This window comes from Gossypium hirsutum, chromosome D08 (genome assembly GCF_007990345.1).
Source record: "Gossypium hirsutum isolate 1008001.06 chromosome D08, Gossypium_hirsutum_v2.1, whole genome shotgun sequence".
NCBI classification, from domain to species: Eukaryota; Viridiplantae; Streptophyta; class Magnoliopsida; order Malvales; family Malvaceae; genus Gossypium; species Gossypium hirsutum.
The window spans coordinates 53,533,520-53,555,576 of record NC_053444.1 but is presented as its reverse complement, the minus strand read 5'-3'; the positions used below and the strand labels follow the sequence as shown (position 1 = coordinate 53,555,576).

Genomic DNA, 22,057 nt, shown 5'->3' with positions numbered 1-22,057 from the left:
TATTTATTTGATAATAGTTAAAAATAAATAAATCAATTAAAAATCAAGTTTCGAATGTCCAATTTGATTAGTTTGTCTGGTTCGATCAAATAAATTATTAGAAATAGAATAAAATGGTCCATTGATTTTTTTAATACAATTCAATCGGTTCATATAAAATTGAACCAATTCTCTTATCGATTTCTTGTTCGACTGGTCTATCTAGTTTTAAAATTAGTGTTAAAATTTAATATTTTTAATGGTTTAATGTTTGATAATTATAAAAAATAATAAATAGATAAATAGTTAATTATCAATTAATAAAAATATTTTCAATCAATTTTTTTTATATTATATTTTAATTATCTTTCATTTAAAATTGAAATACTTTTTAAAAATAAAGATAAAAATAAAAAAAAATCATAATTTAAAATTTACATTTATCAAATACGCTAATTATATTTAGTATATACTAATTTCATTTTTTTCATGTAACTTCTATAAAAAAAAGTTACATATAAAATTTTTTAAATCAATTTAATATATATATATATTTAAAACACACCTACTGACTCAATCAATTTATCAGGATTGAATTTAAAAGAAACTTTTTTTATGAAAGACGAATATTTGATTAATGGACAATAACTTAGGTTTAAAATTCACATCACTTTTAACACACACAGGGGTTATCAACTAGAACTTACAAATAATCTTATAAAATTAAAGTGATGGAAATATTAAATTTCAAACTTCAGTATAGTAAAAAGGACTAAAATCATAATTAGGCCTTTAGTTTCGGAACAGAGGACAATGGAGTAAACGCCTGATGGCTGGAAACCAGATAAGAAAGATGAAAATGGAACAAATCAAAACATCCATATGTGATCATCACAATTAAGAAAAACACAAATTTAAATTAGGTTTCTCAATTATAAAAATGCAAAATTACAAGCATTATTAAATTACATCCTTCAGCCCCTGCCCATAACAAGCATAGTCTCATAGCACTCGAGCAATGAGCAGTGGCACTGCCTCAGTTGCGACAGATCCTAGCAGTTGGCATAGTAACACAAACAGGAGCATACGCCTTCTTGGCCTCTGCGCTACCACGTTTAGGCTCCGCCGTTGCAACCCCCGCAACCGAGCAAATAGCAGCAGCTGCAGCTGCAAACATCATCTCCCTCCTTCCATTGTTGCCCTCTGTTTTCCTCTCACTGCTCATCTGGACACTCTCCACTTGAGCTCCCTTAGCAGCATTGGCAACCACTAGTCTCCGCTGGGTAATTTTTGGAGAACCCTTTGTGAGGTTAGTGGTGCTAAGGAATGATGTTGTCATGGTGATGGATGCCATTTTTCCTGCAGTTGCTTCTTAGGTGCCAATATGGAGGGGCCTTTTTAGCTTAAATTTCTAAGTCTAGAAAGATGCTGAAAAAAAAAAATGAGGTGGTGGATGGAGCATCCGTATATGAGATCTTATCAGAAGAAAATTTTGGACCAATATTTGAGTGCCACATCATTCATATTATCTTTGTTCTAAACCTGTGGTAGCCATTAAAATCTATTGGGTGGTACCCATTTTTACAAAAATGGATTGGGGGCCAACAATGTAGAGAACACAACTGCCTCTCCCTCTAGATAACCCTTTGCAGCTAGAGAAAGGCAGGCCAGTGAAGAATGGATATGGAGGAAAAAACAAAATAAAAAAGGGGCTAACTAGTAACTGCAAAATGAAAAATATTCAAGAGATTCTAATGATCATATAGAGTGACAACAAAATCTTTTGAATTAACCATTTATATAATTTAGAATTCAACATACATGGAACCAATTAGGCCGTATTCTACAAAAATTGTAATTTGAGATTATATGAATTGGAACTGAGGAATTTAGGACATTATAAATCTAAGCATACAATGCTTCCTCTTCTCTCGCGTGATATTGGGGTGGCAATAAATCATGTACATTGGCAAAAAGATCTTCACGACCAGATGGCACTCCACCAGCAATAGGTGCATCCAAGACTGAATCAGGTATTGCCACAAGTGTTTCCTCGAAGAAGGATTTCATTGTCTGCAATAACAAAAGCTGTGTCAGTAGCCATTAATAAAAGTTTGCGAGAGTAGCATAAGAACTTAAGGATCCCAATCATAAATTTATGGATCCATAGTTTCAGGAAGTTACTTCGACTAATGAATGAAGTGTATTCCCTTAAATGATAAAAGCTAAAGAAATTTTATCTGCATTGAGTAGCATAGTTTCGTCGATTCTTTCTAGGACAAAACTATTCAGACCATTTCCCCAAAGTTGTACCAACTCTCTGAAGGTAGAAGTAAGAAGGTTTGCAACAATTTTCATACCTTGCAATGCATGAAAGCGGAGTCGGCTTTGCGCTTCCACAGACCATTTCCAGGCTCCGAGTAAAAAAGGTTAAGTAGAGGCTGCAGATTCATTAAGATACACTATGACTGAAGGTAATGGGGGTAAAAAAAAGCTATATTAAGTTCAAGATAAACCGTAAATAAACCAGAAACATGAGCAGACCAAAATAGAACATAACATCAACAGAGATAATAATAACACAGTATATTTTTGAAGGTTTTGGAAACCATTTGCAATTGCCAATAACAGCATCAATTTCCCATAATCAGCAAAAGAAATGCAATAATGATGTGAAACTGACAAAACTACCTACCTTCGCTACTTCTCGGATATTAGGTCTATTATTTCCATCTTTTCCCAGAACAGAGTCTCCATATTCTTGATATCGTTGAAGGATCTAAAAGTAGAGATATAAACAATAAGAGGATATTAACTTAATAACAAATTTGAGCAAAATGCATCAATCAAGGGCAGCAATCTTCTATCCTACCTCGCGGCGTGTAATACCACTACTTGGTGCACCATATATTGCAGTATCAACATGTCCCAGAGTTTGCCAGGGGCTGTTTAAGATAACCAACATCTTTTGGTCAGCTAATAGCGAGTTAGCCAAAAATAGAGGATTAGAGGGTAAGGATTTCTAAATACGGAAAAACAACAGCTTAATAGCAAGCAAAAAGTAAGAGATGCATTATACATACTAGTGATATGCAGCTCGTCCAACCATAACACCGTGAGCTCCTTCTCTTAGAGCTGCATTTGCCTACAATTTTAAATGTCCATTGATAATAAGATATAGATTTTTTTTTTGCACATATCAGAGCGCTGACAAGAGTTATGGTAGCAATGCCAAGGAGAAGGCAGAGGTGGTTAAAGACCCCAAGCTAATTAAACTCTAAGCCATCCAAACAAAATATTTCTCTTTTCAGCAGAAGGTTTTTGTTCCCTATCAGTTCTCCAAAGGGTAAAGCAATTAGCAAATGTCAAGCTCAATTTTCCAGGACGCAACATCTGTTTTTTAATGGTAATTACTAACGGCAGAATGAGATAGTAATAAGATCCAAAAAAGAAATGATGCAAAATTCCTTTAATTTGAATCTGTGAAGGAAAACATTCTCACCATAGTATGAGAAATAACAGAAACTGATCCTAACATAACATTTATGGCATCACCACATAACAACAGAGGACACAAATTATCATTAAAGAGATACAGTTTTGAAAAAGGTTTACCTCAACAACAGAATTAATGCCTCCATTTATGGTAAACGTCAAGTCCGGAAAGTCACGCAAGAGTGCATAATAGAACTCATATCTGAATTCAGAGAAAAGCAAGTTATCAACAGCTTGTTTTTTACATAGAGGTATATGAATTTAGACAAACAGGTAAGGTCACTGAACTGTTTGATATAAACAAATAAGAAGCACAATAAAAGCTTACTTTAGTGGGGGAATTCTTCGGTTATCAGCCGGGCTAATGCCATTTAGTAGAGCCTTCCGCGAATGTATGATGAAATGCCTAGTTGGTGATAGGGAAGAAACCTTGTAGATAAAATCACCTGAAATTGAGAAAGAAGAAGAAAGAAAAATAAAGCATCCAATGAAGCTGTCAGAACTAAATACAATGACTGGAACAATCCTTTCCTAACTCCCAAAAAGGAAAAGCAACAACAATCATCAGATTTAGTTTCAGTTATACGGCTAAATATTGGCAAAAGAACTTACAGAGCTCATTATATGAATCATGATCATCAACACCAATCCGACATTTAACACTGACAGGAACATTTGTATTGGCAGCAATGACTGACATGGCTTCTCCAACAAACTTTCCTTGTAAGTACAAAATGAATGGGTAAGTGCACATTGGAAAAGAAAAACTTATCTAATCAGCTTGTCATTTAGAATTTTACAAGCATGGCCATCAAACCTTTGGATCAAGCATAAGACGAACACCAAAGCACCCATGCCCTGCAACTTTTGGGCTAGGACACCCACAACTGGTTTTGGGGCAGGAACAATAATTAAAAACACAGAAAAGAAAATGCATTAACGAGAAAAAAATGCAAAGCAATAGGAAAGTGAATAAAATCATGTAAAGAAATGGTACAAACTTGAAATTAATCTCATCATAGTTGTATGCATTAGCAAGTTCAGTGGCTTTTGCCAAGTTTTCTAATTTACTCCCACCAATTTGAAGGACAACAGGATGCTGTTCAGGAGAATATCCCAAGAACTTGTCCTGAGCACGCAAAAAAGTTGAAATCAAGAGATCAGCAATTATTAACAGTTTACAGTTTAGCACTAGCAAGCATAAAGTTCAGCATTCAACATATGTTCACCAAAAACAACCAGAGAAATCCAATATACATCTAAGATTTCCACTGCTTTCTTTCCATCTTTATTGGTGTTCTGACTTTATCTAAGGGCTTTCGATCCAAGATTCCCCAATGCCAGGTTTGCAACTACTGGCACTAATGCCTCGTGTGGTTACTAGTATAATAGCATGAGAAAAAAGCTTATTTAATACACATCTATTACAATAGTTAGACATAAAATAAAGCATATTTAGTACAAATTTAAACTTGAAATTATAAAAATGAGTAAAAACACTTGTAAAAAATAAGACCTCTTCAAAATAAGCAAAATATTTTCCTTCTCTTTTCCAAAAACAAGTCATGTGAGTGGCTAAAAATTACCAATTATCATTTGATTGCTAACTGATATATGAAAACAAGGTTAAAAAATAATACTCTTACCAAATGTAAATGTTTCTTTCACTAACTTACCAGATTCCCTTGTTGATAAACAATAGTTTCAGCAGCAAGCATCTCTGTGTAAAGCCACCCATGTTTGGAGATAAGGCGCGCAAGAGTCCTATAATGATTATCAGTCCATTCCATCATGGGAGCTACGCTGCAAACCGTATAATAAAAATACATTCTCATTCGTAGGGTGTTTGAAGCCAAAAAAAAAAAAAAAAAAGGGGAACAAGGCGGGGGGAAGCCATAGATGTTATTACGTACCTAAATAGCGGAGGAAGATAGCGACTAGCACCCATCATGTCTTCTGTATGTAATTCAACGTTTTGGTAATAAGAAGCGACCCTTGATTTAGTTGAATGGTTGAAAGGTATATTTCTAGAAAATCTGCGGGGGTTTTTCAGGATAATAGAATGAAAAGGTGTAAATGACGATATCATCAAAGAATAAGCTGAAAACTTCACCATCCTTTTAACCAGACAAAGGCTGCTCCTCTAGGTACCTATCCATTAAAGGAAGCTAGATCATACATTCAAATTATACCAGCAATAGCTATAAACTTTTGCTACTGCGCACTTAATGACAAAAACTATCTTAAATTTCCATTTCCTTTTTTGTTAAAATAACTCCTAACTAAGAAAAATAGACGAACTAGCATATATATGCATGTATTGCTTATAAATGAAACAATTGATGTGTAAGGAAACATATGTAACTTTAGAAGACAGGGGTTCTAAGAGACATTTAATCGAACAGTTGAAGAACGCACACGACGACACACACGATAGTACTAACTGCTTAACAAAATGAAAGAAATGAAGATGTTGAAAGACTAAAAGCTTACATTCATTACACAGGAGATATGGGTTTTGCTTGTTGTTTAACAGTCGGCTGCTGGAAGGCGCTGCAGGGAGGAGGAGCCGAGGAAAAAGATAAAGTGTCCAAACTTCCAGATCTCCTCAGTTCAATCCTCACATAATGAAGCAGCGGCCATTTAAAGCCTTTTCTTTTTCTTTCCCTTTTTATTTGAATTGGGTTAATTTCATCAAAAGTCCCTAAACTATTGCTCAAATTTCAAATTGGTTCAAAACTTCAAACTAAAGTATGAATAATACTTTTGTAAGCATAACAGTTTGGAAGTTATTTTCTAGATCAAATATGACTTTAAAGTGGATGAAATTTTAAATAGGTGAGAATCTATTCCATGTATAATTTGGATTTAATAGTAAAAAAAGAATAGTCGATTTAAATTTTAATGTTACTATATGTTTTCTTTTTAAAAACGATGGAATAAAAATTTAATATGTGATAAAATTACACTTTAATTCTCTAAATTTATCTTTCAATACCGATCCACCTTAAAAAAAATTTTAACTGCACTCCTGAAAGGTACATACATTTACAATTTGATCAATGTATTTTAAATAACACTATGTTATATTCAAGCTTTCTTTTATCCTCTAAGATGATGGTTAAGCTAATAGAAGGATTTGATTGATACAATAATGATATTCTAAAAGTCAATCAGAACATTTTGAAGTTCAGGATCAATTTAGAATTTTAGCAATAATTTGGGGATATCTTGTGTGAATTAACCCTTTAAACGGGCTAAGCTCTTGGCCCAAAGTTGAAATGGATGCTCTATCCAAAAACTCAGCCCATCTCTGCCAACAGATATATGTGTGGTTCACGTTCTACTATAACTGAAAACCCGCCATCATCTTCACACTGCCTTTCCATGGCAACTCTAAGCTTCAATTCCACACGAATCAAATCCCCATCTCGCCAATCCCACAAACCCTTCTCCAAATCCCACTTTTCCACAAAACCCAACAACGTACCATTCCTTTTTCCATCTAAAACCCACCCACAGCTCCACCATTTTAAACCAAATTCCATATCCGAAAGCTCAGTGTCAGTGCCTGAAGAAGCTTTTGATGACGCTGAAGAAGACGACCCAACTTCAGAATTGAGCTACCTTGACTCAGAGACCGATCCCTCGAGTGTTACAGAGTGGGAGCTGGATTTTTGCTCAAGGCCGATTCTAGATATTAGAGGCAAGAAGATATGGGAACTGGTAGTGTGTGACAGTTCGCTTTCCCTTCAATATACCAAGTACTTTCCCAACAATGTTATCAATAGTGTTACTTTAAAAGATGCTATGGAAACCATAAGTGAGGATTTAGGTGTCCCTTTGCCAGAAAAAGTCCGCTTCTTCAGGTCAGTTTTACAATCTTCTTGTAACATATATGCAAATATTTACTATATTGTTAGCATACTCAATTATCTTAATTGATTTTTGTTCTTCTTGGATTTATAGGTCACAAATGCAAACCATAATTACAAAGTCATGTAAAGAGCTTGGTATAAAGCCTGTTCCGAGTAAACGGGTGAGTTCTGAATCTTTCTCTTAAAAGATTCATGAAGGGTACAAGAGAAGTGGATATAGATGCTTGTTTTCCAGTCAAATTTTGCTATCAGTTCATATATTATGCGCAGATTTATTATTCCCTATATACTCATTGAATTTGGAAATTTCAGCAAAAATGGTTAAATTTATTAACTAAATATCTTGTGATTATTACGTGGAAAGAATTAGCCATGTGATAATATGTTTGTGGCAGAGGATTTTGGAATTTGCAAAATTTAACCTATAAACTACAGTTTTTAGCTTCTAATTCCAAACATGATAATGTATACTTATGTTAAATGGTTCTTGTCCTTTTTTCAGTGTCTGTCACTGCTTCTTTGGTTGGAAGAACGTTATGAGACTATATACATGCGCCATCCTGGTTTTCAAAAAGGTTCCAAGCCACTTTTGGCATTAGATAACCCTTTCCCAGTGGAACTTCCAGAGAACTTATTTGGAGAAAAATGGGCATTTGTCCAGTTACCTTTTTCAGGTATATCTTTCACATCTAATGGCGTTAAACAATGCATTTACAAGGCCCTGGAACTGTTCTTCTTGTTATTTAGCTGTTGGATGAATATTTGTGCCAAAGAAGATGACAATGTCTTCATTTCTAAACTAAAATGTTAATAGTACCCTGCTCTCTTTTCACACCCTTCTCTTGTTCCATTGTAGCTATTCGAGAGGAGATTTCGTCGTTGGATGAAAGGTTCGTGTTTGGTGCTGGTTTAGATTTGGATTTGCTGGGAATTGAAGTTGATGACAATACATTGATTCCAGGACTTGCAGTGGCTTCTTCACGTGCAAAACCATTGGCAGGCAGGTTTACTATCTCTTTCAATATTTCCTCCTTTACCATTAGAAATAGCTGTTGGAAGTTTGTTTCTCAATTATTGGCTTCACAATTCAATTATGGGGTTTTTCTTGAAAATTAAATTTTAAGGTTGAATGAAAATGTGTTGGTGCAGCTTGGATGAATGGATTGGAAGTGTGTTCAGTAGAGGCTGATACCAGTCGCGGTTGCTTGATCCTATCCGTTGGAATATCTACTCGTTACGTTTATGCAACCTATAAGAAAACTCCGACAACTACAAGTGAAGCTGAAGCTTGGGAAGCAGCAAAGAAGGCATGTGGAGGATTACATTTCCTTGCTATCCAAGAGGACTTGGACTCTGATGATTGTGTAGGTTTCTGGCTCTTGTTGGACTTGCCCCCACCCCCTGTATAATTATTATCAATTTGAAGAAATAAATATGAATACTTATATTTTGATTCTAAACTTCAAAAAATGTTTTGCTGATTATTGATTCCAAGTATTATAACCAATTAGTTCTTTTTTCAAGTTTGATGAACTGCAAAAAGAGGAATCAAAAGTGAAGTTAGATGTTGAGAAGGATGGGATGTGTAAAAGAGAATTGGACAGTTCCATTCCAACCACTACAATAAGAAAACGTCATACAGCCTTGGATTCTTCACTAGAAAACTTTAACTGCCTGAAACGAAATGCCTATGCTATAAAGTAACATCAGTACAAAATAAGAGCACTGCCAAATTAGAAAAATGGGGGAACAAAAAATCTCTACAAATCCACTCGCTAAGAACAACTTAGGCCTTTCAGGTTCAAATTTTTGATCTCTTTTGTTTTTGAAGAACAAAACGAACGCCTTGCTTCCCAAGTTCCAAAGTCTTCACTCTACCATCATCTAGCCTGACTGCTAATGTGGATGTGCCTTCAATGCTGTCAGTAACGGCACCCTTATGCCTGTTTGTTCAATATCAAAATAAATATGGATTTAATTCAGGAAATGTGCCTAAAACAATCTTACAATCTCAAATTCAGTAATGAATTCTGCAAAAGACATAGAAAGCAATAGCCAAATTTTACCATGAATTGTCCGAGGCCTGATGAATTTCAACTTTCTTCCCAACTGCATCTTTTCCTAACTTCTTTAAAATCCAACTAGCATCCATCATGCCATCCATTAAACTGTCTTGATGTGATTGTGTGACATTAACATCTTCATCTTCATTAAACAATGATTTTTCCATGAAGGGAGATGGTCTCTTTCTTTTTGACCTTTGGCCCTTTATAGAAGAACTCTTTTCCTCATCGTAATGAGCCTGGGAATTCTGATTGTCAAGAACAGGTTTCTTCAATTTGAACTTAAGAGATGGTTTGGGATCTTTTGGCAAAGAGTTCAAGATAGGTGTGTGACCATAATCATCACAACTTTCGCCATACATATCAGCTCTGTCTTCCAACTGCTTTCCTGACACCACCTTACCCCCTCTTAGGGTAGAGACCTCACCTGAAGGAGCAGCAGCAAGCCTATTTCCATCTATGCTTCCTTTGCCTGAGGGAATTCGTGTGTGTTCGAGTGGACCAATTCCATATCCATCAGAACTGTTTGCTACACCAAATTTGGACCTCAATTCAGAAGCTTCAGACCTAATTTTGCCAAACTTAATCAAATTTCCTTCTCTCCCAGTTATTTTCACACCTCTTGACTTGGCAGAGCGATCGACTCCATCTCCTGCAAACAGAAAACATTTGTACTGTCTCAACTGGGAACATTGAAAAAAACACCTCCCAACTGGTCACCAACGCCAACACAAAATGGAAACTTTTTAACACCAAAGCAATGGATCATGATAGCTATATTACCATCACCAGATTTAGCAGTACCGTCATGCCAATCCAGAAACTTATCACCAATTCTATGTTGATTTGCATCTTGAACACCTGATATTAGCCAAATATTTGAAGTAAGAATAGTTTTTAGGTTAACACCCAAACCAGAGAAAACATTTTATTGCATGTCATCCACTATCTTGTACATTCTATAAATAGAATCTTGACAAAAAAAAAGGGCCAGAGAAAAACCTAAACTAAGATCTTTTGATGCAACTAGAAATATCAAGTAGCAATCTAGGACTTAACACTGACAGCACATCAGAGGAAATGGACAGCTGACTATAAGAAAATATGACCATCTTAATATGTGAACATGTGCAAATGCAAGTGACATCATAAACAGAATAAGTCAAGCCTTACCATTGTATGAAGTCACATCTTGATCTCTTTGAAAGCTTGAAGCATCAGACATTGGGGAGTTGGTAACATTTATTTTTTGTGCACCTAGATTTATGACTAATTTCTTAGTTTTCACAGTCTTTGACTTGTTACTATGTTTTCCATTATCATCTCCACGACCTAAATCATGTGGTTTATTGCTTTTGATTTTAATAACACAAGATGTTCTATCTTCATCACTAACCATCACCTCATCTACTAGCTTGTGTTTCAAAACCCCTGGCTGATTGGTAGAACAAATTCCAGCAACGGGAGAAGAAATATCTTGTCCGTCATTTATCTGAGATGCAACTTCATTGTTCCTGTCCTCACCCAAGCTGTATCCTTGAGATTGTACATCTTGATTCCCCTCAAAACTCAGCTGAGATTCTCCTTTGCTAATGAAAGATGCTTGGTATGCCTTTTTCTTGGGATATTTTTTACTTGAAGATTTTTTTCCATATTCCTTGTTCTTCTTCGGTGCTTTGTCAGCAAGCCCTTTAAGAGAGAACTTCAGGGAACGCCCAAATTCATTTTTCGGCATCATAGGACCATTTTCCTCATCATCTGAATATGGAGAGATGGAAAATATTTCTTCTTGAGTTGGCAGCCCTGCAGCAGCTCTCAGGCTAGCTATCATATCTTGATCAGCTATGTCTCTTCTCTTCCAAAGCTCTCGGACAGCATCCTCAAGATCTGTAACCTGGTAAAACATTATGACAGCAGTTGTAAGTTGAAAAGAATTCTTTGCCTATCTCCCTTCTGAGAATGAAGAAAACAAGAGGGAGAAAGGAACCCTGCACTGCAAAGCTACCTGGTAGCACTCTCCACGACAAGTTGCACATTTATACTGGAGATTGCCATCTACTTGAAACTGCAGATATCTTTCATCACTGCAAAATATTTCTTTCATAAATAAAAAGTATCCAAAACTTGTGTGGCTATTATAAAGCTGAAACAAGGCACACTTGCTTCTTTCACTAGAGTACTAGAACTTTTACAAAAAGGAAACACCTCATGCAGAGCATTTTACAAAGATCTTAAGAAATTTAACCATTTATTTTGACGCTATATATTTACAAAGGAATAAAACCATGGGACTTGATGCATGTTGAAAAGATGATCCACCAACAAAGACATAGGCCTCTGTTTGTGTCAAACTCAACATAATATGACAGCAACTGCCCTCTTCAAACATGTTAAATAAAAAATAAACAATATAACAGAGGAGAATTAGATTGGTGGTCCTTTAATAGTACGAAGGTAGAAAGGAACCTGATGCCATCACAGTGGCAGTGCACCCAACGCTGGCAAACATCGCAGCAGACCATGGGTGTTGATTCGGAGTCCCTGTAAACCTGTAAAGTTGTACCACAATGCCTAGTAAGTTCACCTTTCTAGAAAATCATGAAGCATGAGAATTCACATTGCTAATATAATCAATAAATAAAAATAGTTCAAAATACCGGTATTTCTTGTTTTTTTTTTCATTTGAAGAAACAACTTTTAGGGAACAGATTCATTCAAAACTCTTTACGCTAGGGGGGGGGTGTGAACCTTAAATCAGACCACCTAAACACCATTAATAACCAGAAAACTGGAATTTACCTTCAAACATACAGGGCAATAATTTCCCTTCACAAACAACCTTCCACAAGCATCACAACAAGTGTATCCCAAGAACCACCTGTGAGATATATAAAAAATAGATATCGATATTATTAATACTAAAGAAATGCTTCTCAAGAAGGTCAGGAAAAATCATTAGCTATGCAAGCACTAAAAACACAAATGGCATATTAAATAGTTTCAAAAGCTAAGAAGAAAATTGAAGCATAAATCTATATAGAAAGGAGAAATTTTCAGTGCAAAAGCTTCGTTTCTATTGGCTGCTAATCATACCGCACACTTAAACCATTTCCAGGGACATTGGATCCACAGCTGTGACACCTTGTATGTTTAGGGCACAAATATGGCCCGGAAGAAACATTCTGCACAATCCATGGATTCTGTGAGCCATTCTATTAGTAATCGAGGTATAAAAGTAAGCACAAACAATGCACATCCAACCTTATGCGACGGATGTTGGCAGTAGCAATGATATGCACCATCACACCTTTTGCAGAACATGAGTCTAGTTGGGTCTCCAGTACTTCGGCACACCTAAAGAAAGATCAGTAACAATGGGTACAACCAAGAATTTGAAAATAATAGGGTGCAAATGTGTACTAATATGCATAACAAATTACCTCGCAGGTTCGACAGTAAGGGCACGTCCAGGAACTCCAATGAAACAAATCTACAATCATGCCAAATGCATAAGACTGCAATATAGCAGTAGCATAAGATAACAGCACAATAAATTATACCAACTCTATGTTTAGTACCTCTATGTTTAGCCCAAGATTTCAAGCAGCTCCTGTGGTACTTCTTGCCACAACTTCGACAAGAGAGCATCCTTCTTGCCCTCTCGCTTCCTTCATTTTCACCCAAAAAGCACATGCGGCACATTACATTCGTGTTAGACTGACCTTGCTCGTCCAGAGCAGAACTTTTTGATGCAACCTGTAAAGTAAAAAGGACCTCATCACTTCTTGGAAAGCCCAAAAAAAGAAAAAAGAAAAAAAAAAGGAATACTACATAGAATAGTAACCAATTCCAGCATAGGACCCTTACTTTTTCCTTTCCCCTTATCATTTTACAAAGTTTTATTTCCAATCAAAATGAACATAAACAACCCAACACAAAATCAAAACCAACTCAAATGTCAACAATTGAATCTTTCTTTCCAATTTACCTCAAAATCAAGAACAGTATTCCTGAGCTCACTACACGATGCACGGTTTACAGAAGTCAAAACCATGGATCACTCAGATTATAACATACAGACATCAATACAAGACAAACATATGGACTGTTTAAATTTGAATTAAGTACAAAACGAACCACACAAAACAGAATCCAACCCAAACAGACTTCAAAATAAAACTTAAATAGAGCACAAAAATTTGCACGCGATATATGGCCAAAATTTACCAACATAAACACACATGTAGATGAAGTTAAACATCATAACCCCTAAATGACAACAAAATTAACACTTCACTACATTCCACTGAAACCCAAAATGAAAATTAAGACACAAAAGCAATAAAATTACCGAAATATCACCCGACTCAACCCTCCTAGCATAATCCTCAGCCGCCACCATTGCGGCAGCAGCCTTCCTCTGAAGCGAGAATCGCTTCGCCTGAGCCGACTCCTCCAAGGAATCAGCGCCGCCGCCACCGCCTCCATCTCCGGCAGGAACCGGGGCGACTTTAGGTACGGGGACCTGCACGGTCCCCTCTCGAGAAACCCTAACGCCCCAGGGGTCTTTCAAGAAGCCCTGGACTTGAACCACTTCCTGCAAGAAACCATCCTTGGAGTTTGTAGACTGGAGATTCCGAGGAAACCCTAGCGAACAGAAGCAAATTCGCCGACTACAAAACAAAGAGAAACCATAAACATTAATACAACAAGCTCTCGAGAGCAAAGTGAGAAAAGATAGAAGTCCCCTTTTTTTTTTTCTTTTTAGTGTATGAAAAAAAAATATTGTACCATGTAATTGGGCAAGCTACGTGAAAGGCCATAGTGAGGGATTTTGGGATTTTGAATTTTTTTTTTGAGTTTTTGAGAGATTTAGCGATCTCGCTCCCAAAATTATTAAAATTAAAAAAATAATAATTAAAATAAAAAACCTTTAAGAAAAATAAAAAAAAAGGGTCTTTATTTTAATTTTTCGGCGACGTTAGGGTGTAGCTCTGCTTTCTTGGTTTGTGAAATCTGGTTTGGTTTGGTTTGGTTTGAATTTAACCCGAGGGAGATGATGGGGGTTACCATACCCTCGAGTTAGATCAAAGTAAACCGGCTAATTTGGTATCTCCTGAAAAACTTTACGATCTCAGTAAACCAATCATAATCCACCATGTCAGCTTCTGAATCCATGGATTATTTACTTTAAGTTGGCTTAGGGTTTTTTTCAATATTAAATAATTCTGTGCCGAATCTGATTTTTAGTTAAATTACCAAGGGAGAATATTTGATAATTTCATGAATAATAGTACGATGTTTTATAATTAAATAAAATAAAATATGGTGAAACACTTATTATAAATAAATATTAATAATTTTATTTAAATATATTAATTATATATAAATAGTAATCCTCACATCCTAAACTCTTAAATATAATATCTTAAATTCAAGAGTTATTAATATTTATTTATAATAGCTGCAAATTGCAATTAATGTTTAAATAAAGTTAGGTTAAACTACATAAATGGTCACTCGACTTTTAAAAGTTACAAAATTGTCATTTGAATTATCATTTTTGTTTGTTTTAGTCCATAATCGTTAAAACACTAACGACCGCAGACGTGGCCGTTAATTTTTTTTAGTTCATCAATTTAAGCAATTGATATGCCAATGACTCCTCATTCCCTTACCTTAACTTCCGGGTCTGTTAGCATCAAGTCTCGCTGAAGGTTTTCCTTATCCACTCCAATACAAAAGACTAACCAGACCAAAATGCAATTCTAAAATCATCTCCCCTAAGGTCATGTTGGTTCCATCTATGATCAACCGTCACTATAGTTCTAGCGGAAACTAACAGAAATGGTGGCAAAGAACCCAAATCGTGTTAATGTGAAACTTCGATAAGGAAAGTATGAAACACACAAACGAAACACGAACAACAACTCAAATAGAAAAATGAAGCAATATGATAAGGCTCCAATGCATGTATCAAGCAACTATCTTTAAGGTTCTATTCGCCCCCACCTATGCTCAATGTGTAAATAAGTTTCAAGTAAATAAACCTCGAGAATACAATGAAACCCGATGACTATTTACGTTTTGTACTGATAAAAATAGACCACTAAGCACTAAGCAAAGTATAACAAGAAAATCAATTTCTATAAAGAATTTCTACAGTAATTTTTTATAGAACAATTTAATAATAGTAGAGTATAGAGGAAGGATAGAAAGAACTTTTAAAATTTTTTTGTATATCTTCCAAATAAAATCTCACTCCTATTTATAGGAATTCTCATGTCTCTTCATAAAGACATAACTTTCGATAAATGTCTTTTTTGAATAATCGCATATTTAAAAGACATAATTATTCAACTAATATCTCATAACTATTCAAGTAATATTGCTTGTATAGTTATAATTCTTTGTCAAAAATCAGATGATATAACTCTTGATCAATAACCAAAAGATATTACACCCTTTCATATATAGTTATTGGAACACTATAAATATTTGAAAATATTCCAACAATTTCCCCCCATTTTCGTAATATTTTAGATTTTGATAATCTTGCAAATCAATTTGCATAAATGAATGTGTCTTACGATTGAACCTTCACTTAGTGAAAACATGTTAAAATTAATCAAAATTTCATGCTAAACTAAGCTTTGTACCAACTACTCCATTTGATTAACCGAACACATCTCACACAATAATTTCAACACCAGTCAATACATAGTATCTAGGGACACTATTATGGTCATGTGTCTGTGTCTTCTTTTCATGAGTGTTGTTAAAACCAAGCCCTTGAGCTCCTAAAAGCGGTCACACTTTACACTAACATAGGTATATCCCATCAAAAATATTCTCGTAATTATAACACTCTAACATATTTATGTTATGGGTCCATTAAGAGCATTATTTATCATTACGGGTACTTAGCAGTTTAATCTTAGGATGAATTTATTTATAGTGCTAACAATCACATACTAATGATGTATTTTGTCTTATTGAACTCAAGATTTGATGTTACATCAAGCGTTAAATCAAGTTTCCATCATTGGTGACTCTAATTAATAGGCTTGAGTCTCATCCCTTTTGAAGTCTTGCTGACTACATTTATAGCAAGACTTTTTGTCAAAGGATCCGCCAAGTTTTCACTTGACCTCACATAATTAATATTAATCACTCCATCAGAGATTAATTGTCAGACATAGCTATGTCTTAATCCATTTTGTCTAGACTTTCCATTATATATTTGGCTATATGTATTTGTTAGAGTAGGATCACAATCTCAACTGATAGAAATAGGTGAAATTGGTTTAGTTCATAGAGGTATATCATAAAGCAAATTTCTTAACCATTATTCTTCTTTAGATGCAGTAGATAATGAAATAAATTCAGTTATCATGGTGGAATCAGTAATACATGTTTATTTATTGGAACCCAAGAAATGGCACCTCCACTGAGAATAAAGATTCGTCCACTGCTAGAAGTGTAATGGCTTGAATTTTTAGTGGTGTCGGAACGGTGATTCGAGATCACTAAATCCGACAAGTGAGTAGAAAATATTATTAATGTAATGAGAATAAGTTAAATGTGAATTTAGAAAAATTTTTGAAATAGTGAATAGTGTACTAGAAATAAATATTAAAATAATTAGAATAAAAAACGAGGTATTGAGACTCAAAGATTTTAAACTGAGCCATAAATATTTTTATAAAAATTTATGGAGTGTTAAAAAGTTAGTATTAAAGTTTCGTCAAGAAATTTTAAAGTTCCGATAGTTAATTGAACAAAAAGGACTAAATTGTAGTAAATGTAAAATTATGGGAAATAATTAAATAGCTTAAATGATAAAAGAAAGAGGGCTTAAAAGGAAAATAGACTCAAGGTCTATTTGGGCTGGACGAAAAATGTACAAAATCAGCAAGAAAATAAGGAGAATTAAGGGCAAAATCGGAATATTACAAAATTTACTTAATAAAGCTAGGATTGAAGTGGAATTATCTAGACTTCTCTTTATTTTTCTGCATTCTCATCAGTAAAAACACCATAGAAGGGTTTTCTTTAAGCTGGTTTTTCATATTTTTACTGCAAGCAAGTTCAATTCTTGATTATTTCTTGAAATTTTTGTGTTTTGTGACTTTTACAACTAGGTCCACTTGTTGAATTCATTAGTTTTTGATTCTATGAAAGAAATTGAAAGTTGCTATGAATATGTGCTGGAAGTATATGATGATTTAACATGGAATTAGAGCTTTAAATTGTTTATATGCTGATTTTATTGAAAGAAATGATTAAAAAGTGAATGTTTGGTACCTAATAGTAAAAGAGTTTGAAGTTAGGGTTTTATGTGGAAATTCTGAATTTCAATAGTTGTGAAATAACTTATAATGTCTAGATAAAGTACTAATTGAGAAAAATTAGCTTAATTGAGGGGTTAATTGAGCAAGGGTTGAATTGTATGAACTATGAAATTTGGGGAAAAATGGAAATCAACATTTTGCACTAAAACAGTTTTGGACAACAGCAGTAGTATAACTTTAAAAAATCACCAAAAATTATGGGAATTGAATTAGAGGATGAATAAAATATGAAATTAAATCTTACTGAATCTAGTTTCTCATAGAATAAATAGTGTAAGCAATGGAATTATAAATCATGAGATATGATAAATTTTGTGAGACAAGGTCAGAAGGATTTTGGGTTCCCCTGTTCTGACTTTGAAAAATCATCAAAAATTGAAGAAAAATAATTAGGGGCTTAAATTTATATTTTTTAAATACTGAATAAGTTTATTTTCAATAGAAACAAACAGAAACATCATCCGAATCTCGTACAAGGAGATAATTAATTTTTAGTGAAGAAAGGTTGAAACTATCAGACAGCAGAACATGGGTGAACTTTAAAGAATAAACTGTACTTATTGGCTAAACCAAAAATTCTAAAAATTTTATGGTAAGAAGGTATGTGAGTTTAGTTTCAGGAAAAATTAGTGGATCCTAATTTGGAGTTCTGTATCCTAAGATAAAAATAATTTAGTGACTATGACACGGATGGACAACATTGAATATACATAAGTAAATAGTGAAATTATAAATAATGTTACCTATAAGCGGGTTATAAACGTTAAGGATGTGAAATAGAGTGAAGGTGAAGTCAATACTGATAAGTGAATTATTTTACAATGATAGATCGAGAACCCGAAGCAAGTCGAGGAAAAGAAAAAAAGTAGTTGGTTAGTCCCTGAACTTTCACAAATTCTATAAATCGACCCAGGTAAGTTCATATGGCTGAAATTTAATGATTAAATGTTAATATCATGAATTATATAGTATATGATGATATATATTTGTTGATGGATTGAGAATAAAATAACAATGCAAAAAACCGAATAAATGATCAAATTGAGCGGAACGTCAGATTTGAGTACTTCTAATCAGTGACAAGTGATAAGTAGTAGCTTTAGCTACACTTATCCGATTAGTGACAAGTGACAAGCGACAAGTGATAAGTGGTAGCTTTAGCTACACTTATCTAATCAGTGACAAGTGACAAGTGATAAATGTGATCCGTGTAAGACCGTGGCAGAGCTATGGCTTCGAAAAGTGACAAGTGATCATACGCAAGACCATAGTTATACTATGGCAAAGTGGAAGTGAAGTACTCAATTTTTCGTAACCGTTCAAGTACTAAATTTTCCGTAACCGTTCCCTAATTTGATTAAGGATGGTAAATGACAAATGGGCCTAAAAGAATTATAGTAATGGTGTATAATGTCTAAGTGTATGATTGTTTGGTAAGCTTTATGTTTTATGCCTATGAACTTACTAAGTTTCTATAAGCTTACTTGAGAGTATTCAATGTCTTTTGTAGATTGACGTGAAAATATACGAAGGATCGGATCAACATTGAAGATCACACTATCCAGATTATCTCCGGTAGCTTTTGTAAATTTCCGTTTTGATTTATATGGCGTGTATATGGTTTGATGATTATATAAGTGTCAAAACTTGTTTAATGAATATGTATTAAGGTAAAGGTGATAAATATGCTAAATGGTATGATTATAATAGAAGTGTGTTTGGGGCTTTGGAGACCCATCTAAAGGACGTCATGACATGTTCCGGTAAATAACTAGCAATTAACTTGTAATAACGAAGAATTAATTCGGTAAACTCCGGTAATGCCTCGTACCTTATTCTAGCAAAGAATACGGGTATAGGGTGTTACAAGAAACATGATCTTTCGAACTTATAATCCAAATAGTATCCGAATACCTTTCTAAAATAAAAAGGATATTCATTATAGCACAACACATAGTTAATAGTTTTCTTTAAGTACCTAAGTACTCTATTCAAATCTTTTCAATTGAAACTACTTGGATTGCTTGTGTAACTACTCAATTTCCCAACAGCATATGCAATATTTGGTCTTGTAGAAGTTATTGTGTACATGAAACAGCCAATTAGACTTGCATATTTCAATTTACCAATTTTCCTAACAACAATAAATACTAGTTTTATTTGAGGATCCATGGGTGTAGATGTTGGTATACAATTGAAAATATCAAACTTTTTAAGCACATTTTCAATGTACTTTGATTGTGATAAGGTTATATTGCTTTCCTCTTAGGTTATTTTAATCCCAATAATATCATATGTTATACCTATATCTTTTATAGCAAATTTGCTTGACAAGAATTTCTTTGTGTCTTCTACTTATTCCAAATCTGTGCCAAATATGAGCATCTCATCTGCATATAAGCAAATTATGACACCTTTTCCATTTTTCAAATTTTCTATATACGCACTTTGTAACAGCCCGTTTTTAGTGAAATCGGAATAGTAGTTTCGGGACCACAAATCTGAGGTCAAAAGAAAATTTATTTTAATATTATTTTATGGTCTACAGTATGATAGGAATGTTGTATGAAAATTTTGTTAAAAAATTTTACTGATTACATGTCTAATTTGATAAAAAGAACTAAATTGCATAAAGTGCAAAAGTTGAATTATAGTAGCTAAAGGTATCAAATAGCTATGGAATTTAAAAGTGGAGGTCTTTATATGGAAAATAAACAATTTAGAGGAGTTAGTAGATAATGATGATTATTCATCATTGGAATTTAGTAAATTATTAAGGTTAATTTTGGAAAGTAAATGATAAAATGATGATAAATAAATAAAATAAAAAAATTTCATCATTTTCATCATATTTCCTAAAATAAAACATGGAAACCCTAGCCATGGAAGCTTGAAGATAGATAAGTTTATTTGGCTTAATTAGGTAAGTATTCTTATCCCGTTTTTAATGATTTTTATGTTTCCGAGATTGTAATAGCTTAATCTAGCTATCTCGGGGATTAATTTGAAAAACTATTAAAGTATTAGGGTTTTACCATGGATGAGTGTGGTTGAATTATGAAGTTTTATGGTAGAAAATGAAAGGATGTTGATAGATAAACAACTTTTGTAAAGTGAATTTTAATGAAATAATGATTTAGGGACTAAATTGAAAAGATGATAAATACATGGAAAAATTCTAAATTTTATTAAATTCATGGGCTTTTATTGATATATATATGAAAATCGACTAGGCTTGAAATAAGGATTGAATTGTATGAATTTCATTTTCCGAGCTTAGGGATAAAATCGTAATTAATTAAAAGTATAGGGGCAAAGTAGTAATTTTTCCAAATATGAGTATTGGATTGAATTGAATATGAATTGTATTAAATTGAGTTAAATTCATTTGTATAGATCCGGATAGACCTAGTACAGAATTGGATCGAGGAAAAGAAAAAGTATTAGATTAGTAGCTTACAAATCTACGTATACTTGTTGAGGTAAGTTCGTATAACTAAATTATACATTTATTTGTTTTGAATTGAATATTATTGTGTGTGATTTGTATAATTGCCATGTATAATTATTGATCACGTATCCGAAAAGTACCAAGTTTTGTTTGAACCTTAGAAATTCGAAAGATACAAATGACATGTCATTAGTGTTCCCGAATTGGTTGTGATCCTGCATGTGTTGCAGACACACCATGGCTCTCACGAGCTTCCCGTTAATTAGCTCTTATGAGCATCCCGATATTTGACTCTCATAAACTTCTCGATTAATGGCTCACTTGAGCTTCCCGATATTTAGCTCGCAAGAGCTTCCCTTTATACAGCTCACATGAGCTTCCCATTATATGGCTAGGAAGAGCTTCCCGTTTATATGCTTGTATAAGCATGCATGTACATGAATTGACGGATTACATATTTGTACACTTTGTGTGTACTACCTGTGTATCCAATGATATTTTAAATGGTTCAACGGACAAAGTTCTGATATGAAACAATATGAGTTCGAATTGAACAGTTACGGATATATACTTTAATTACATGGAAATGATATTTCTTGATATATTGAAGCATGAGTTGGTTGTTACTTGAATGTGGAACTTGCTTGATGACCTTGTTCATCCATGATTAAGGGTTATTATATGTGATTACTTGGCTAACATGATGGAGATATGTGTTTAGGCTTTTGGCCAAGTTAGTTTGGATATTTCTTGTATGCTTACCTTATATGTGAAATAATGGTAAGTTAGATTCCATGTTATACGAACTTACTAAGCGTTAAATGCTTACTCTGTTTT

At 33.9% G+C, this 22,057-nt stretch overlaps 4 protein-coding genes across 6 annotated transcripts; 1 reads left to right on the top strand and 3 right to left on the bottom strand.

Annotated features, from left to right (window-relative positions):
- Nucleotides 1-876: 876 nt before the first annotated feature.
- Nucleotides 877-1,333, bottom strand: LOC107900754 (photosystem II 5 kDa protein, chloroplastic-like). Its single transcript, XM_016826456.2, has one exon. It carries the CDS (start codon nucleotides 1,331-1,333, stop codon nucleotides 1,016-1,018), a length of 318 nt encoding a protein of 105 aa, XP_016681945.1. The 3' UTR covers nucleotides 877-1,015.
- Nucleotides 877-6,280, bottom strand: LOC107900753 (tRNA-dihydrouridine(20/20a) synthase). 3 transcript variants are annotated; one of them, XM_016826455.2, is made up of 14 exons: nucleotides 5,968-6,091; nucleotides 5,588-5,625; nucleotides 5,388-5,510; nucleotides 5,151-5,277; nucleotides 4,476-4,603; nucleotides 4,292-4,361; nucleotides 4,087-4,189; nucleotides 3,803-3,920; nucleotides 3,595-3,676; nucleotides 3,063-3,124; nucleotides 2,852-2,924; nucleotides 2,675-2,758; nucleotides 2,340-2,420; nucleotides 877-2,052 (listed from the first exon to the last, which is right to left on the bottom strand). In XM_016826455.2, the coding sequence occupies exons 3-14, from the start codon at nucleotides 5,423-5,425 to the stop codon at nucleotides 1,885-1,887; spliced, it is 1,134 nt and encodes a 377-aa protein (XP_016681944.2). In that variant the 5' UTR covers nucleotides 5,426-5,510; nucleotides 5,588-5,625; nucleotides 5,968-6,091; the 3' UTR covers nucleotides 877-1,884. The 3 variants fall into 3 exon arrangements, with proteins under 3 accessions (XP_016681944.2, XP_016681942.2, XP_016681943.2); XM_016826453.2 differs by having other exon boundaries at nucleotides 5,388-5,625; nucleotides 5,968-6,280; XM_016826454.2 differs by lacking the exon at nucleotides 5,588-5,625 and having other exon boundaries at nucleotides 5,968-6,103.
- A 513-nt stretch (nucleotides 6,281-6,793) lies between these two features.
- Nucleotides 6,794-8,812, top strand: LOC107900756 (protein TAB2 homolog, chloroplastic). Its single transcript, XM_041098392.1, has 5 exons — nucleotides 6,794-7,343; nucleotides 7,444-7,513; nucleotides 7,855-8,026; nucleotides 8,209-8,352; nucleotides 8,502-8,812. Exons 1-5 carry the CDS (start codon nucleotides 6,802-6,804, stop codon nucleotides 8,759-8,761), a joined length of 1,188 nt encoding a protein of 395 aa, XP_040954326.1. The 5' UTR covers nucleotides 6,794-6,801; the 3' UTR covers nucleotides 8,762-8,812.
- A 124-nt stretch (nucleotides 8,813-8,936) lies between these two features.
- On the bottom strand, nucleotides 8,937-14,432 carry LOC107900755 (uncharacterized). Its single transcript, XM_016826457.2, has 13 exons — nucleotides 14,207-14,432; nucleotides 13,767-14,088; nucleotides 12,994-13,171; nucleotides 12,856-12,905; nucleotides 12,677-12,769; nucleotides 12,509-12,597; nucleotides 12,215-12,293; nucleotides 11,882-11,964; nucleotides 11,421-11,499; nucleotides 10,589-11,309; nucleotides 10,199-10,276; nucleotides 9,419-10,067; nucleotides 8,937-9,295 (listed from the first exon to the last, which is right to left on the bottom strand). Exons 1-13 carry the CDS (start codon nucleotides 14,236-14,238, stop codon nucleotides 9,154-9,156), a joined length of 2,595 nt encoding a protein of 864 aa, XP_016681946.2. The 5' UTR covers nucleotides 14,239-14,432; the 3' UTR covers nucleotides 8,937-9,153.
- Nucleotides 14,433-22,057: the final 7,625 nt, after the last annotated feature.

What these genes read in the sequence shown, in the direction of transcription:
- LOC107900753 (XM_016826453.2), bottom strand. Translation starts at nt 5,590, where the DNA reads ATGGTGAAGTTTTCAGCTTATTCTTTGATGATATCGTCATTTACACCT. An exon ending in GTCTTATGCTTGATCCAAAG is followed by an intron (nt 4,190 to 4,291) that starts GTTTGATGGCCA and finishes TTACAAGGAAAG; the next exon opens with TTTGTTGGAGAAGCCATGTC. An exon ending in TGATTCATATAATGAGCTCT is followed by an intron (nt 3,921 to 4,086) that starts GTAAGTTCTTTT and finishes TCTCAATTTCAG; the next exon opens with GTGATTTTATCTACAAGGTT.
- LOC107900755 (XM_016826457.2), bottom strand. Translation starts at nt 14,238, where the DNA reads ATGGCCTTTCACGTAGCTTGCCCAATTACATG. An exon ending in AGATGTGACTTCATACAATG is followed by an intron (nt 10,277 to 10,588) that starts GTAAGGCTTGAC and finishes GGCTAATATCAG; the next exon opens with GTGTTCAAGATGCAAATCAA. An exon ending in TACTGCTAAATCTGGTGATG is followed by an intron (nt 10,068 to 10,198) that starts GTAATATAGCTA and finishes TTCTGTTTGCAG; the next exon opens with GAGATGGAGTCGATCGCTCT.
- LOC107900756 (XM_041098392.1), top strand. Translation starts at nt 6,802, where the DNA reads ATGTGTGGTTCACGTTCTACTATAACTGAAAACCCGCCATCATCTTCA. An exon ending in GAAAAAGTCCGCTTCTTCAG is followed by an intron (nt 7,344 to 7,443) that starts GTCAGTTTTACA and finishes TTGGATTTATAG; the next exon opens with GTCACAAATGCAAACCATAA. An exon ending in TGTCCAGTTACCTTTTTCAG is followed by an intron (nt 8,027 to 8,208) that starts GTATATCTTTCA and finishes GTTCCATTGTAG; the next exon opens with CTATTCGAGAGGAGATTTCG.
- LOC107900754 (XM_016826456.2), bottom strand. Translation starts at nt 1,333, where the DNA reads ATGGCATCCATCACCATGACAACATCATTCCTTAGCACCACTAACCTC.